Source organism: Dinoponera quadriceps, unplaced genomic scaffold, assembly GCF_001313825.1.
Source record: "Dinoponera quadriceps isolate SergipeBrazil2010 unplaced genomic scaffold, ASM131382v1 scaffold1352, whole genome shotgun sequence".
NCBI lineage: Eukaryota > Metazoa > Arthropoda > Insecta > Hymenoptera > Formicidae > Dinoponera > Dinoponera quadriceps.
This window is the reverse complement of record NW_014555567.1, coordinates 1,736,229-1,751,351: the sequence shown is the minus strand read 5'-3', so window position 1 is coordinate 1,751,351 and position 15,123 is coordinate 1,736,229. Positions and strand designations below refer to the sequence as shown.

At 45.3% G+C, this 15,123-nt stretch overlaps 1 protein-coding gene across 3 annotated transcripts in view; it reads right to left on the bottom strand.

Moving 5' to 3' along the window:
• The window catches only part of LOC106744707, a 48,558-nt gene that overhangs the window by 12,102 nt on the left and 21,333 nt on the right, over positions 1-15,123 (bottom strand). For all 3 annotated transcript variants that reach the window (XR_001374476.1, XM_014619671.1, XM_014619673.1), the window contains one exon: positions 10,313-10,351. Coding sequence is in view for 2 of the 3 variants with exons in the window: in XM_014619671.1 (XP_014475157.1) it covers positions 10,313-10,351 (39 nt within the window). In the remaining variant the exon portion in view is untranslated. The remainder of the gene's footprint in view (positions 1-10,312; positions 10,352-15,123) is intronic.

Here is a 15,123-nt window from a genome sequence, read left to right as displayed (position 1 = left end):
GCGTGGATGGAAAGTATTTTTTTTTATTAAGCACGCAAATCGCCACAAGAGCGAGTTACGAGAACGTCATTTCACGTAAATCGTGTAACGAGCTTTACTCTTTTACGCGTTTGCCGTTCGCTTCCCGAGAATTACGGCTGATACATTTCTCTCATCTAAATGTCGGCTCACTTTCCACCCGCGTTATTTTTTATCTTTTTGTTTCTGATAGTATCTCGGATATTCTAATTATCTCCGATCTTAGCTTCATACCACATTATTTTCCGATTTTCCTGCGAAAAGGATTCGGTAGAGCTGATATATTCACGCTAATGCGTTGAGCGATATTAAAATCATGTTTTATTTAGTTATTCCTCTCGGCAAAGTTTTCCTCACAATGATATATAACTTATCCTCCACAAGTGGAATTATCTTTTTCTTTCTTAAAGATACTTTTACGGGTCTGTCGTACACACCCGTCTTTCTCTTCTTGCTTTCCTTTCGCTCCTGCGTCTTGATGTAGAAACCTATTCGTGTCCTGACGTTTCCCTTTCGTCACTGTGATCACGCGCGACTGAATCGAACGTCTCGATTTGACAAATGTCCTAGGGGACGAAGGACCTCGGAGTTTTACGTGAACCTGGGCCAAGGTTATCGCTCTACCAAATCTGCACGTTAGAACTTACTCTATGATAACGATGAGTAATCTATCGTGTATATTTATTGTACGCGCATATATATATATATATAGATGATGGTAAATGCATCGGTGAAAAACGTATATGTATGCTCACGAGATACGTCGCTGACGTATCCTCGGAGAGATACGTTGAAGGCGATTCCTGGCCGTCGAAGACGCCTCGTTGTCGAGACTCTGCGCTATTCTGGAGGCTGACCCAAACGACGCCGAGTTTAGAGGAGTAAAGTCCGCGGTAGATTAGCCACGCGCTATCGCAACGAGCGCGCGCGCGCGCGCGTGGATAAGATTGCACGTCGCGCCGCGCCGCGCTGCTCGACCGGCCTCAGGCTTCAAGGACTCCGCTCTGTTCAAGGCGGTTGAAACGTTAAGACCGAATTTCTCGCGGAATCTCCCGTTGCTCAACTCAGCAACGCGTTTCGCACCTCGTCAATCTAACATTCTTCTAAACATTAATCTGCGAATATTTACGATCGAATTTTCGCACAGATATTTAGAAAACGACCGCAAAAAACGTAACGTTTCACTTGAAAACAAATTTAGGTCCGCGCCGGAGAACATTGTCGAATGCTGATTCGTGTATATATTGCTCCCTCCTCCCCTTTCCTTAAGTAAAAATCAAGTGTACTACACATTTCCAAATTAACGAACATGATGAATTTAATCTCTGCGAGATATCTAATTGCTCAACGGAAAACAATCCTCTGATACAAATCGACATCCATTTCCGCTTGAGAATAAAAAAAAACCGCTCGAGCAAGTTATCCGTCGAGAGTTTTTTACAGTTTTCCGCAAATAATTGCAAGGCCGAAGGCACATTGGCGCAGATTCGCGCCGGCCTTTTTCGGCGACACGCGACTCGAAAACGGCGCGTCGGATGATACGTCATCGGGCGCGAAACGTGCGACGAGGCTTCACCCCCGGGGGACGGGCACGTGTACGAATCGGCCGTCGCAGGGTGAACGGGTCGGGGTGCACGGGAGTTGTTCCGATGCATCTCGACGGTAACTACCCAATAGGCGACGCCGACCCGCTCATTCACTCCTCCGCCACCCCCGGGACACCCCGCTCGCACGATACCTACGAAAACGCGTAGGCGATCTCTCCCACACGTAGATGTATGCGGCTATGTACATAACGCGCGTATATATGCCCCCGACCGGTAGATATCCTACCCTATATACGAAGCGACGAGAAGAGCCTACGCGCCAGTCGGGCCTACATTAGGGGATGAATAAAGGAAGGTCGCCGAAAAGGGAGGGTTGGCTCCCCTGGTCCCCAGTGTTTCTCATGCTCCATTCTTCCCTCATATATGTAGCGAACACAAGTAGATGTTCTCTTTAAGTTCCGTTCTACACGGGAAGAAATGGGAAGAATCGCACAGTTGAGCGATACTATTTAAATAAAATCCGGGGTTGGGACCTTCCGTGTGAAAAAAGATGCAATATTAACTGCATTTTCATTATTAATTGAACTTTCCATTATCACATATCGCAAAATTATAGAAAATGTTGCGTAAAAAAATTACGACTGACGAGGACTGACTTTTTCATGTCAGAATCAATTTTACGTTTTGGATGCCCTCCAAGGTAGATTAGTTGAGCATCACTGGCACAATCTATAGGGGCGCGTGACATCTGCGGTGTCCTGAACGAAGGGTCCGAAAACCGGGGAATTGGGCAGGGGGCCAGGAGCGAGAGGGAGGCTGAGAGAGAAAGTATACGGGAGGGAGCGAAAAACTTGCGGATGGAAAATTGAGAGACGCCGGGAAGAGCAGGGACGAAAAGCAGAAATGAGAGATAGAGAGGGAGAAAGAGCGGNGGGGGGGGGGGGGGGGGAGGAAGAAGGAAAAAGGACGTCGAGTTCCTCGAAATAAAGCGACGGAAAACGTCACCCTGGAGGCCGTTAATTGGTCCGTGCCAGTACTGGAGTCAAAGGTTTGCGCGTATCCCCCGTACCTCGCGATGTCTCAATTTGTTTGGACGACGGAGAGGAGATTTCGTTCGAGTGGGCCACGTGGCAAACAACTTCAAACTGCAAAGTTGCTGCAATGACATAGCGAATTCTGTTCGTATATCGTATTACACAGTGAAAGATATAGTATAATAATAACTACTCTCCTGTATTAACTCCGGGTTATTATCCGGGGTACTTGTGTACCGCCACGATATATTTATGATGCCGAGCGCTTCAGTCCTACTTCCCTCGAAACCACCAAAACAAAGTGTGCCGTTCGCAATAATTTCCTCCATAGCTTAATCGTGCCTAAACGCGCCGCCCGCTAACTTTAATTACGTTTCAATTGGAAAGTTTCGTCCGAGATGATACCGGCTTTTGGCTACTTCTGCTCGATCCACGTTAGTAATCGTTCGAAATGTAGATAATAAATTTCCGTTATATAAATAGAGTCGCGGTCATAGAAATGAGGAATTTCGTTCGAGAGATGTAGCAACAGAGTTATAACGGTACTATAATTACTACACAGTTTTTACTAACGCGCAGACAACGTGCGTTCGAGTCTATATTTCCGGGCGCGATACAGAAGCCGGTACAATGCCCTTAACACATACGATCGTACGCACACGGTATATACGCAAGTTGAAAATCCTAGTAACCCTAATAATACAGGTTGTGTTATTATGCCGACCTGTGTGTATTCTCGAATAATCGAAATCTCCGACATTCTTAGCGAGCGACTCGTTGAAAGCAACACGCGCGTCAACCACCCCCTTTGTTCTATCGAGAATTCAAGCAGCTTGGCGGATATATCCGTGCGCGTACGCATTGCATGGATACATGCTGTACCTTCGCCATGTGGGAAAGTGGAGACGCACGCGGCTGAAAAAGGGGGCCATATGTCGGGCACCCTTCGCGCGTGGGAGTGCCGGTGGGGATGTACTCTCCCTTTCCGATACATTTTTTGCCTCGCGTCGGATTTTTTTACCGTGGCGTCTTCCTGCTTACGCGCGTATGACGCGGCGCCTCCCCCTGACCCGTCAAACCCACCCACCCTCTCTCTTTCTCTCTTACTCGCTTCGTTCGCCCTTCGGCGTCATCCGGCCCTCATGTGGAAAGGTTTTTATTTCAAACATTTTCGGTTTCGATGAAGAGAAACTCATCGATCGACTCACTCTATGAATGGAGCGCGGTATGATCGGTCACGGTGCAGCTATGTGTCTCGCAGTGTCTCGGTGTGGAATTTATATTTAATTTGTTAAATGATGCGCGAAGAGAGATATTGAAGGATACTGACCGATATAAAATGTGCGAATGAAACAACCACTGTCGAATCTTAATAATATATAGATCAGACGATAAGTAACATTATCACATGTTTTGACCTGACGATGAGAAGGCAACAGATAGAATCGCGGAACCCCTCGGTTGTTTTTGCACGAACGAGAGGGTTGAATGCTAAGGTCCGGCGAAGATAAGGCGAAACGAGCGAGGGAGAAAAAAAGGAGGAAAGGGTAGAAAAGGGAGAACGAAGCGAGAGAGGCAGCCTGTGCGGAACCTGTTTATGCTTGACGAGTGGGCGCGCGGGATGAAGTTTACGATGTCCGTGGGACACTCGAAGGAGAGAGAGAAAAGCAAAAGGTACAAGTGGACGGTTCGGACATAGCAGGTGCCGGCTGGTCAACAATGGACACGCGTCTGGTTCACGTGGACGCTTCCCACTTGCAAGCGCGATGAATCGCCGTGTGACTAGGAATGTGCTCCGAATTATATTATTATATTAGGAGAGTTCGCGTTATATATTGACAAACGAAAGACAACGCCTCGCTTTGAGATTCTCCACGATATGAAATTCGAAGTCGAATGTCTTCCGATTTGGGCATTTTTAAAAAATCAAATTTTATTTAAACTCTTTTCATCAAATTTGCTTATACCGTGTTCGCATATTCACGCAGCATAATTGTCGTTTAAAGAATTCGAAATTATTTTTTTATTAAATTAATTCATTTCATACTATACGAGAAATTTGAAACTATATCATTTAAATACCGTATATGACTTATGTATCCTAGTCTTATATATCTTCACAAACTTTGAAATATTTACTATTTTTGTATTTTTACAGGTTACGATATCTAAAATACAATATGTACGATCTGAAAATACTTAAATTCCAGAGACTGGAAGGTATTATTGTGCGGGTAGAATGGGTGAACCATTAGCCGAGAGAATATGAAAATGGAGTATCGAAAGAGAGTCAAAGGATCGCGCAAACTCCTACTTTCCGTATCGAGTGAATTTTACTTTAGTGTAAATATGATTTTCGATCTGAGATTCGATTATACATTTCTCACCGAGACAGAAATCTATTTCAAACTTGGTCTTTCTTGGTTACTCTGATCCTTCTATTTTTGATTTCGCACGAAAACTACTCAGTTCGCAAAGGTTATTACGTCACACCGTGGCAGGTTCGATTTTCATCGATAATGTCAAACTTACGCGATTTAAATTAATCAGAAAGATTCCTTGCTTTCCCTTTTCTACTATTAGCCTGATATTCGAAAGTAAAGCCTTCAAGAATTTAATGTGTCTCGGGAAAGGTCCCTTACCTACTTGTGGGGCCCGGGCCCAATACCTGTGAGTCCAGGTAGGAAATACGAATAGTCGTCGTGCTTGGGTCACGTTGACCCACGATATGGCTGTCTTGACGAGGGTCGGACGTAAGGGCGCATCGTAGAACGTTCCGTGAAAAGACGACGGTACGGATCAGGGGTTCTCAGGTTGGTTCGTGAGAATATAACGTACGTAGCATTACGACGAGAAAATTTACGAGAAATGATGGTGCACATTTGGTGATCGAACTCACCTCTGGTGAAGAAAGAAGGGCGATAGTGACTTTAGCAAACATATATGTCTAGGGTTCAATACGTAGTATTCAACAATAAATTGCATTTTCGTGAACATTAGAATAAAAACATAGAAAATAAGGCACCGTTAGAGACAAATCTGGAAAAAATTCCGACCCACATACACTTATTCATCACCAAATTTTATCCTTTTGGAAATATTAAATCCATCGATATGACCGCGATATGATCATAGAAAACAAATATACAAACAGATACGTTAACAGATTAATAGTCAGAATTTTGTATTAGTAGTATGTGAGAAATGGTACGACGGCCTTATAATACACGCAGAGGCTGCAAGTCCAGGTAGGATTTGGGAGTTCGGGGTTTGAAAGACCTTATACACACTCCATTCGAAGGGAAAGAGAATAAGGGTTGGAGCCTTTTATACCGAAGGGTCCCCGGACGGTCTACGGCCTCGGTCCTTTTTGTTCAGGTCGTCGAAGCGGCTGTGGAAAAGGCTCCCTTCAGGGGACGGCTATGCTTGTCCTGTTGCAGCAAGAGCCTGAACAGACTCTGCGAAGAATGATCTGCGAAGACCGACGTGAAGGCTGGCCGTTTTCCCGTCGAAATAGCTTTCTGTTTTAAGTCGATTTAACCTGAATTATACCGATTTTCCAGTACACACTTGTGACGCACCGGACAATTTTTTAGAATCATTCCTTTGTACGAGCGAACTCAAAAGCGAATACAAAGTCTTGGCGTATATGACGCGTACTTTCGAAAATATTTGAGAAAAATTCATCGTTTGTTGTTTTCATAAGACTGAAGTTTACATTTCGTTGATCTTAGTTTTTAAGGTCAGATTAAGTTATGCTTTCCCGTCAAGAAGAGAAGAAGGCCGTTAGAATAGGGATAGAGAAAGTTTTGGTATTCAGTCTCAGGTTACAAGTACACCTAACCCGACCCACGGACATAATTACTGACAGAGATTTCCTGAAAAATCGATAAAAATTGTTCACATTAATTATAGACTTCTAAACGCATAAAATGTGTGAATATATAAAACATATATCTTTCTTTATATCACGATTTCAAAAACATTCGGAATCTCGTGCGTCAAATTTGTCACGAGGAAACTTGCTTCTAATCTTCGAGACTGCACATAGAAAAAGGACGAGTATGTACCATTTGACTATGACGGAAGCTGGCCGAAACCGAGGAAGGACAGTCAGGCAAGTTTCACCATTGTAAATGATCTTTAAACGGAGGGGAGTATTAGCGTGTGATGAAAATTCACGCTAACGCTCGGACAAGTTCTCGTCCGAGCCGCACGATGGTGCCAACAAAGAGAGAGACTTTACTGTTAGGCGGCCGTCGAGATGCGCACGAATAGTCGTCGTAGAGCCGGTCGCAACAGGCAAGCGAGTCGAGCGACCGCGCCTGGCGAGCCGAGTCATCCAGCTAGCTAGGTAGCTAAGCAGCGCGGCCAGCCTGCCGGGCTGGGTGTTGGTGAAAGGTGTGGCCGCATTAGCTACACGAGAAAAGGAGAATGCAATATTCCAGCCGCGATATTCCGCGTCGACGACGTCGACGAGGTCGACGACGACGACGTCGGGGCGACGGCGATGTAATCGCTCTCGTGTTGCTATCTCCTCGGCGTCGCAATATCACGCAGCAGGCACATCGAGGGGGTAAGGGGAGGGACACCGGCTAAAAAGAACGAGCGTACAGGTGGTCGACAGTGAAACGATCGGAGAGTACCGCTTAATGGGATTCAACGACCTCCGTTCAGATCTAGGAGTGGTGTCGTCCTATAACATCGTTCCTTACCGATCCCGTCGAAACGTCTCGGTCTATTTGCCCCCGAATCGATCGCATCGCCAATATTTGGATCGGGCGAATATTTCCTCTCTCCCTCTTTCATCGTGGAAATGAGAATATTTATTGAGATGGACAAATTAACTGTATCCAGATTACTCCGCCGTTCGATGAGTGAGATACTTATTTTTCATTCAAGTTAGTTACGGAGATCAAGTTGCGAGGGACCGTCCGATATTTCCCTAAAGCAGAATCACCGAGGAAGGGGAAACGCGCGATGTCATTCTCTGTAAATCTCACGCCGATAGATATCCGTTCCGAGCGAACAGCTCGCCGTTATTTTCTCGCTTTTCCTAAAAACGATCCGCAAGTTTGGTCGCTAGGTGTGGCACGAGTTGCACGAGGAATAGACGATCAGCGGGAATTTCCGCGGAGGAAACGAGATTTTTCGCGTCATAAATTCCTGCGGGAGGAGAGCAATGGAAGATCTTTGCCCGTAGCGGTACCGTCCTTGCCCGATCGCCTCGAGCAATGCTGGCCCTGACGCGCCGGTAACTGTTCCCGTATCCTGTCCCGACTATTCCTAGCTGAGCCGGCGTGCCGAGCGAGCGGACATAGTAAGAACTCGTACTGTAGCTCGAAATCAAAATGGCGCGCTTTTGCAATTATATGAGATTACACGCGCTATACGGCGCTCGGGTCATTTCTTTCTTACATGGTCTGAGAACGCTGAAGAAAAGGAAGATTCCACGCTCGCATTTACACGGTTGTCTTTTCATTGGGATATCAAAAGATCAGCTAAATTCGCTTATCATACGCAATCTTCCGCATGACGTATAATAGTAATACGAAGAAGGAAACGATGTACCGATCCGAGCTAGTCTCGTTCTGTCCGTACGCGATGTTCGACACCGTCCAAGCATTATCGAAGCGGCGGCAATCGCGGCTTCGGATTTACGAGTGTCAGCCGCGGCGCTAGGGCAGCAAAAGATGGAGGGGGATGGCATCGGGGTCGCGGGACGCCACCGCGGTACGAAAATAAAATTCGTCTCGCCGTTGCAAGGAGAGAAACCCGTTGATCGTGCGCGCAGCTAAGACTCGGAGCGTCGGTAGTCCACGCGATGCTCCGAGATATGAAAATTTCATGCGACACCTCTTACTTAACACCCCGATTATCAGCGGGAAAGTCTTCCGACGAGTGTTATCACTTGTGGCGGTTTTCTATCCGACTATGCGCACAGCAGGCTCCGTTTGATTTCGACTCGAGTTTCACCACTTGGTAGATTAGACGGATATGCCGACAAGTTTCTGTTTCAAGAAACTTGACAACGCGAGAGATATATAATTGCGAATATATGAATGATCAGACTTGTGACACACGTCCTTCTCGCGAGTCTGATAATAATAAGCAAGTAGCTGACAGATCCCGCCTGTCAAGTCTTCACGTCGGAAGAACAAGCTAAATAATCTCCGTTTCGTAAAAAGAGGGTGGGCCGGCTTTGCTAATGCGAAAGTCTCGCGAAACGGGGAGCATGACGATTCATCATCGAGATTTATACATTTGTCATGACGAGCGAGTCCCGAGGGAACTACGCGGGCGAATTGTCCAAAATATAATCGTAATTGCGCGCAACTGCTAAACGCGTGGATGAAATTTTGATTGTGACTCGCGAACGCGACAAAAATATCCCGTCGTCGTAAAACTTGATTTTCATGCAAAAAATCGCGCGCCACTCCTAAGTGTTCCTCGGCACAGCGCGCTCAAGGCTATGTCGCAACGACGCTGTAGCGTCATCGATATCGTCGTCCAGCTTTAGCGGTCGAAGATACGAGCCAGCAGCAACGGCAGCGGTAAACGCGACGTGGACCATGTAGACGACGAGGACCGGCTCCGCCGCTGTTACTGTTATTTTTAACCCGACGCCGACGCGCCGAGTCCGTAGTCTAAAACCGCGTCTATCCTCCCCGCTCCCCGTCATCCTTCTCCTCCTCCTCCTCTTCTTCTTCTTCTTCTTAGATGAAGCGACGGGAGGCATCGCCAAGCGCGCATATTTCGGAGCCTATTTTCAAAGTGACTTTCTATTTCCAAAGTCGCGGTCGGCGCCTCGTGAAGACGACGCGCTCAATCTCCACCTCGAGAAGCGGGAGATTTCTACCATAACGACGGATTCGTACTTGTATTTCTTTTCAATATAAGATATTTCATCGCTGCAATGTAACGCGACTTAATATCGTTGTTTAGAAACGATTTCACTACAAATTCAAATATTGCAGCAACAAAAATTAGAATTCATCAATATATAATATGATGAATTGGTCGATGTCATTGGATACGTAGATTATCCTTGAGAAGAAAGTGAGACGTGGAATTTATTTCGTATATCGGCGGTCTCGCCTCTCCGCTCCTCTTAATTAATCTATCGAACAATCGATGTGATCGGTCATCTTGACAATGGTGTCTATGGTCAGGGTTATCGCTCGCAATATAGAGCCAAACGGGGTCAATCGCACGGTAGATAGAAGCTGCGAAGGACAAGTCCTTCCAAATGGTGCTTTATATTAGAGAGCTAAATGGGTAGAAACGATTCGCGGTAGATTTGGTAAATGCAGTGTGAATCAACACACTGCATTTACACTAATGTATTTTTGTTTCCAGTCGTTAGTTTTCCATTTGCTAACATACATAGCTACCAACACACGTCCGAGGTTTGACACAAAATACAATATGATAGATGTTTCTATCTTTTTTTGTCTACAAAAACCTCCTACAAAACCTATTTTTTGCCTATTGTAGAGCACTCTTTTTTTATTTCGTTTACAAAAGTATTTATAAGACACATATACGACACGCAATTTAGAATGAAAACGAAATTATAAGAATAATAAATGAAATAGTGTTTGTGTAATTATAAATCCGAAAATATTTTCTTGCAATTATTGTATTACTTTAGCTCATTACATCAAAAATAAAGTTATTATTATGAAAATTGTTGTTAAAATATTTGCTTACCTTTAGGCCCAAAACATCTTCCCTTTCATGAGTTTTATGCTGAAAACAAAAACAATAAGAATCGTAAGTCCACATACACACATAATATGCTTTTTAGATTACAATATTTAAATTTTACTCATATGTATGTGTACGTATATTGATTAAAAAAATATATTACATTTACAGCGTTTCCTATTTTCAAGAGACGGAAATATCATTCGCGTTATCTGTAAAAATAGGAAAATGTATCTTACAGTAGTAACAGTGCAAGATACGGAAATAGCGGTTCATAATTCCATCTCTTCAGTGCAGATAAACGCACCGTATGTGCAACGGATGCGTGTGTATCGCTTTCTCCGCGAAGGCGGTCATGCTATTGTTCGCGAGCACGGGGAACATTTTCGAAAAATTGCTACGCGCGACTAAATCATCGCGAATATAGAGGCGATTGAGACGTGACGCTCGACGCAGAGTTAATGACAGTCGATAATGCTCGCCTGTAATACCGATAGTCAAACCATGAGCAACGGACACGAACAGTAAGAAATCTCTCAAGCTGTACGTCCGTCGCGGGAAAATCCGTTTGAAGAGCCAGTTTTCCCGCCAGTCGAGTCAGCAACGTCGCGCGGCGCGGCAGCGAGAGGAGAGAAAGAACGAGTCGGTACTGCTAGGCGCGAGGCGTCAGGGGGAGGGAGCAGTGACGGGAACAGCAAGGGAAGGAAAGGAGGGGGTGGCAAAGAGAGAGAGAGAGAGAGAAACGAAGAAGAAGAAAAAGAGAGAGAGAGAGGGAACCTCGAAACGTGACAACGCCGCGCTAATGCGTTGTAGACTCGGTTCCGTGCTGATACCCACGCTCCGAGGCCTCGCTTCACCTCGCCTCGCCTCAGCTCGTCTCGCCTCGCCTCGTCTCGGCGGGAAGTCGCTGTTGCCTCGCGTAGAACGAGATACTTCTACTGGCGGACTTTCTACTCGCAAGAATCGAGGGGTTGCCGTGCAGAGCCAGGTTACGCGATATCAGGGTGGATTCGCGCGTTCTGACTCTTAATTCGACGGTGATGTATCGTGACGTACCACCGCGAAGAGAATTTCAATTTACAGAATAGTTTCAAAAATGAGACATTGTTGATTGGCAATATCTCTGCCGATTCATTCGCATTTATATGTCGCGGAATAAGAAATTTGGATTTTTTCCTTCGGCCGAAAAATGTTATTCTTACATAGGAACAATATCACGGCCTAAGAGTCAAGCTCTAATTCCAATAACAATTGTAACGCTTTTAGACGAGGCACCGGGAGTATAAAATATTAAAGCGTAACAAGACCGTTCGTACATTATGTACGTGGCATGTAACATGTAGCAATAGTACATTATATATACGCGATGTGGCGCATCGTTTGGCTTCCGACCAAATATACGCTCGATCGATCGCACCTACCGATCCGTGGCGAGCTCCGCCGCTCGCAAGAGCTAACGCGGACGGAACGGATACACGGGGCTTTCGAAAACGTTGCGTTCGATCGCCGCGCGTTGTGTTTTACGTGGGCTAGTAGCAGCGGCTCGCAGCAAGAGAGAGAATCGAGTGCGGCCGACGCGCGCGCGCGCGCGCGCCGATCGAATTTTGCAGTTCGCCTGGACGCGCATGTCCGGCGCCGCGCAACGCGGCGTCTATACGTAGAAAATATTCGCGGTTGAAATTCGAAAGGTAGCTCTAGCTCGAGCGGCGTTTCTTCGATGTCGTCGTCGTCGGTCGGAGCAACTTTCTAGTTTAGCTGACATGCGTGCGGCGAGAAGGCTCGCGCGCGTGAACATGCGGGCATATGTATGATCGTGTGTGTGAAGCATATACACATAAAAGCATTTCTTATTCTCTTTCTTTTTCTCGTCTTCTACCTCACTCTCTTCTCTTTCCCCTCCTCTTCTTCCCCCACCTTCTCTCTCGTTCTTTCCGTCTGCCCTTCCCCGACAGTCATGTGGAGGAAAACTGGTTTCAAGAGAATAGAGCAACTGCGCCTTACCAGCAACAGCCACGAGGAACGAAAGTCCCAACACCCTCGCGCACATGAGTTTATCATCGTACTTGTATATGTTACTATACATGAGCCGTTTGGCGGAATAAGGGCATAAGTCAGTAAAAATATTATTTTGACGCTTATGAAATGTCACGCGTAAGTTTTTCACTTTGCGGTAACATGAAATTTTAAACCGTGCAAAGATGCAGTACACATGCTATTTCAATATTATACTAATTCCTTATTAGAAAAGTTTCTAAAAATTTAAATTAATGAGAATTATAAGTCAAATTAAATATCTTGTCAATTGAACAATTGAAGAAAGGAGCTTGTTAAAGCGTTAATGTGAAAAGTCAATTCGAGAAATTCATCTTCTATTTCTATTTGTGTGAGAAATTTAATTCTCCAAAACGTTTTAATTTTTTAATTTACATTTACAAATGACAAAATCGTTCAACGTAATTTTCAGATAGTAAAAATAGAAATTTCTGAATTAATTTCTTATCGTGATCAAAGAATAATTGTTACCCGATTATTTTTATGAATATTTGAAAAATTTTGAGGGATCCAACGCGAAGTTGACTTTCCCGTGAACAAACGTGAACGTTCCCCGTTTACTCGAATATTGCTTCAACGATACAGTGCGAGAGGTGTCGATGATATTCGCGAGCATGCAGTGTTATATAAAATGCTAGTTTTGTAACCCGACGGAGCAACAAAGTTTTCGCAATTGCGACACTGAAAGGGTTTAACGCGGACAGTGGGTGGACAATGACCCTGTTTCCCTACTATCCTCTATCGTCCGTTACTACGAGAAGGATAATTTGTTGGAATTATCTTCTAGAGTGAAGCACATCCATGTTCGAGTGCTCACAATTTGCAAAACAGACAGTTCTCGTTGAGGGTCGTCTCATCGCCGTTGATCAAATTAAAAAAGCACGCGTGAATAATAGTCTCGGGATCTTTAGTACAGAGCGCTGCTTTATCGACGGAGTCTCGTTACAGGTAGCAGGCATCTAATCTCGTAATTTCGCTTAGTCTTTTTTCCACTCCGAGCGCTCGTTTCTCTTTCATCCTCTGTCTCTATCTGGCCTCCGCGTTTATTCCTTCCCTCTATGTCCCCTATTTACTCTCGGCTCCATTTATACATACATTCCATATATATACATATATACACATATACACATATATATACACACACATATATATATATATATATATATATATATATACATATATATATACATACATCCCATATATATACACATGTGTGTGTGTGTTATTTATATATCAAAATGTACATTTGTCTATATAGAAATATATGTACCTATGTGCACATAGTTAAATATATATATACATATATATGTACATTATATACACATATATATGTACACATGTATACTTATATGTATATATAAATATATACACATATATATGTAAATATATGCGTATGCCTATATATAAATATATAGTGACGTATATAGTGATGAGGTTCCCTCTGCAATATACGTATCCTCGTCTGACTTCGGGATAGTTTTACCCTCGCGAGTGGGCAACGGGTTGATTGCACTGGCGGCTCCGCATTTGCCGGCTATCTCCCTCTAGCACGCGCTTTCTCGCTTCCCCTCTTGCTCTTGCTCGCTCCGTTCATCACCCACTCCCCTCTCGATATCGCGTTGCCGCTTCTCTTGCTCCCACCCGTTGTGAGTCCTATCGCACGTTCTTCCTCTCGCTCTCCCCTTCACGCTCTCTCTATCTCTCTTTTTCTGTCCTTCTCCCACCGATTTGCGCGGCCAACTCGTTCCTTGTCCCTCCTTCACACACACACACACACACTCTCTCTCGCTCTCTCATACTATGTCCTTTTTCTCTGTCGGTCGTCCTTTCGGTCCCTCTATTTCTGTCACCGTCTCCCTCTCCACCCCCCGTCATTCGCTCCCTCGTTCTCTCGCGCTGCCTGACGAGCAAGCGAGCGAAGGGATGGAGAACGAATAGGGGTTTCCGTGGTAACGCCCCATGCACGAGTAATGTCTTCCCTCCTTGTTCAACTACGCTCTCGTCGTCTTTCTCCCGCCGCCGCCACTACCCGCACGCCATCCCTCGCCCTCGCTCGTTCGCCGGCAGCGAACACAGCGCGCACACCGTGATATCCCCCCTTGCCGCGCTTACTCTCCCGTTCGCCCACGCTCCCCACCACGACGCGCTGCTGCGTACAGGCTGCTTCATACGCTATCGTCGAAAGCTTTTGCCGATGTCGGATGAACGGGCGAGTGGACGGAATTCTCTCTCTCCGATTCGAAATTACGCGACCACGGCGAAAAGCATCGGTTGGAAAACTCATCCGAAGCTCGAATGTAAATCATCTGTCCACTGTGAAAACGGTCGAGTGAACCAAAGGGCGAATCTTTGCCTATGGATCAACGTTTATACGATCTGTCAATTAGGAGGGAATCGGCGATTTTTATAAAATCAATATTTTCGACAGAATTATCATCATTTGCGAGGAAATTATTCGATTGCGAATCGTACGAGATACATTCGCAATTTCAAGTGAAAGCGAGGATCTTTTCTGAAACAGACCGTAGATCGCTCCGCACCCAGTTTCCGCTCAGCGTATAGATTTTCCTCGTCTTGTCGGAGCCGAGGAGTACAGTTAGGAGAAGTTTAGTCTTATGGGTTTTTGAAAAATGCACTTTTTTTTGAAATTGCCGTAGCGAGGAGATAGGTCGGCGAGAGACTATACGGAGGCGTGGAGAAGTAAGAGGAGGTTGGGGAGAGGGGGGGGGCGGTGGGAGGTGGTGGTTCGTTGGGCGGGAGGG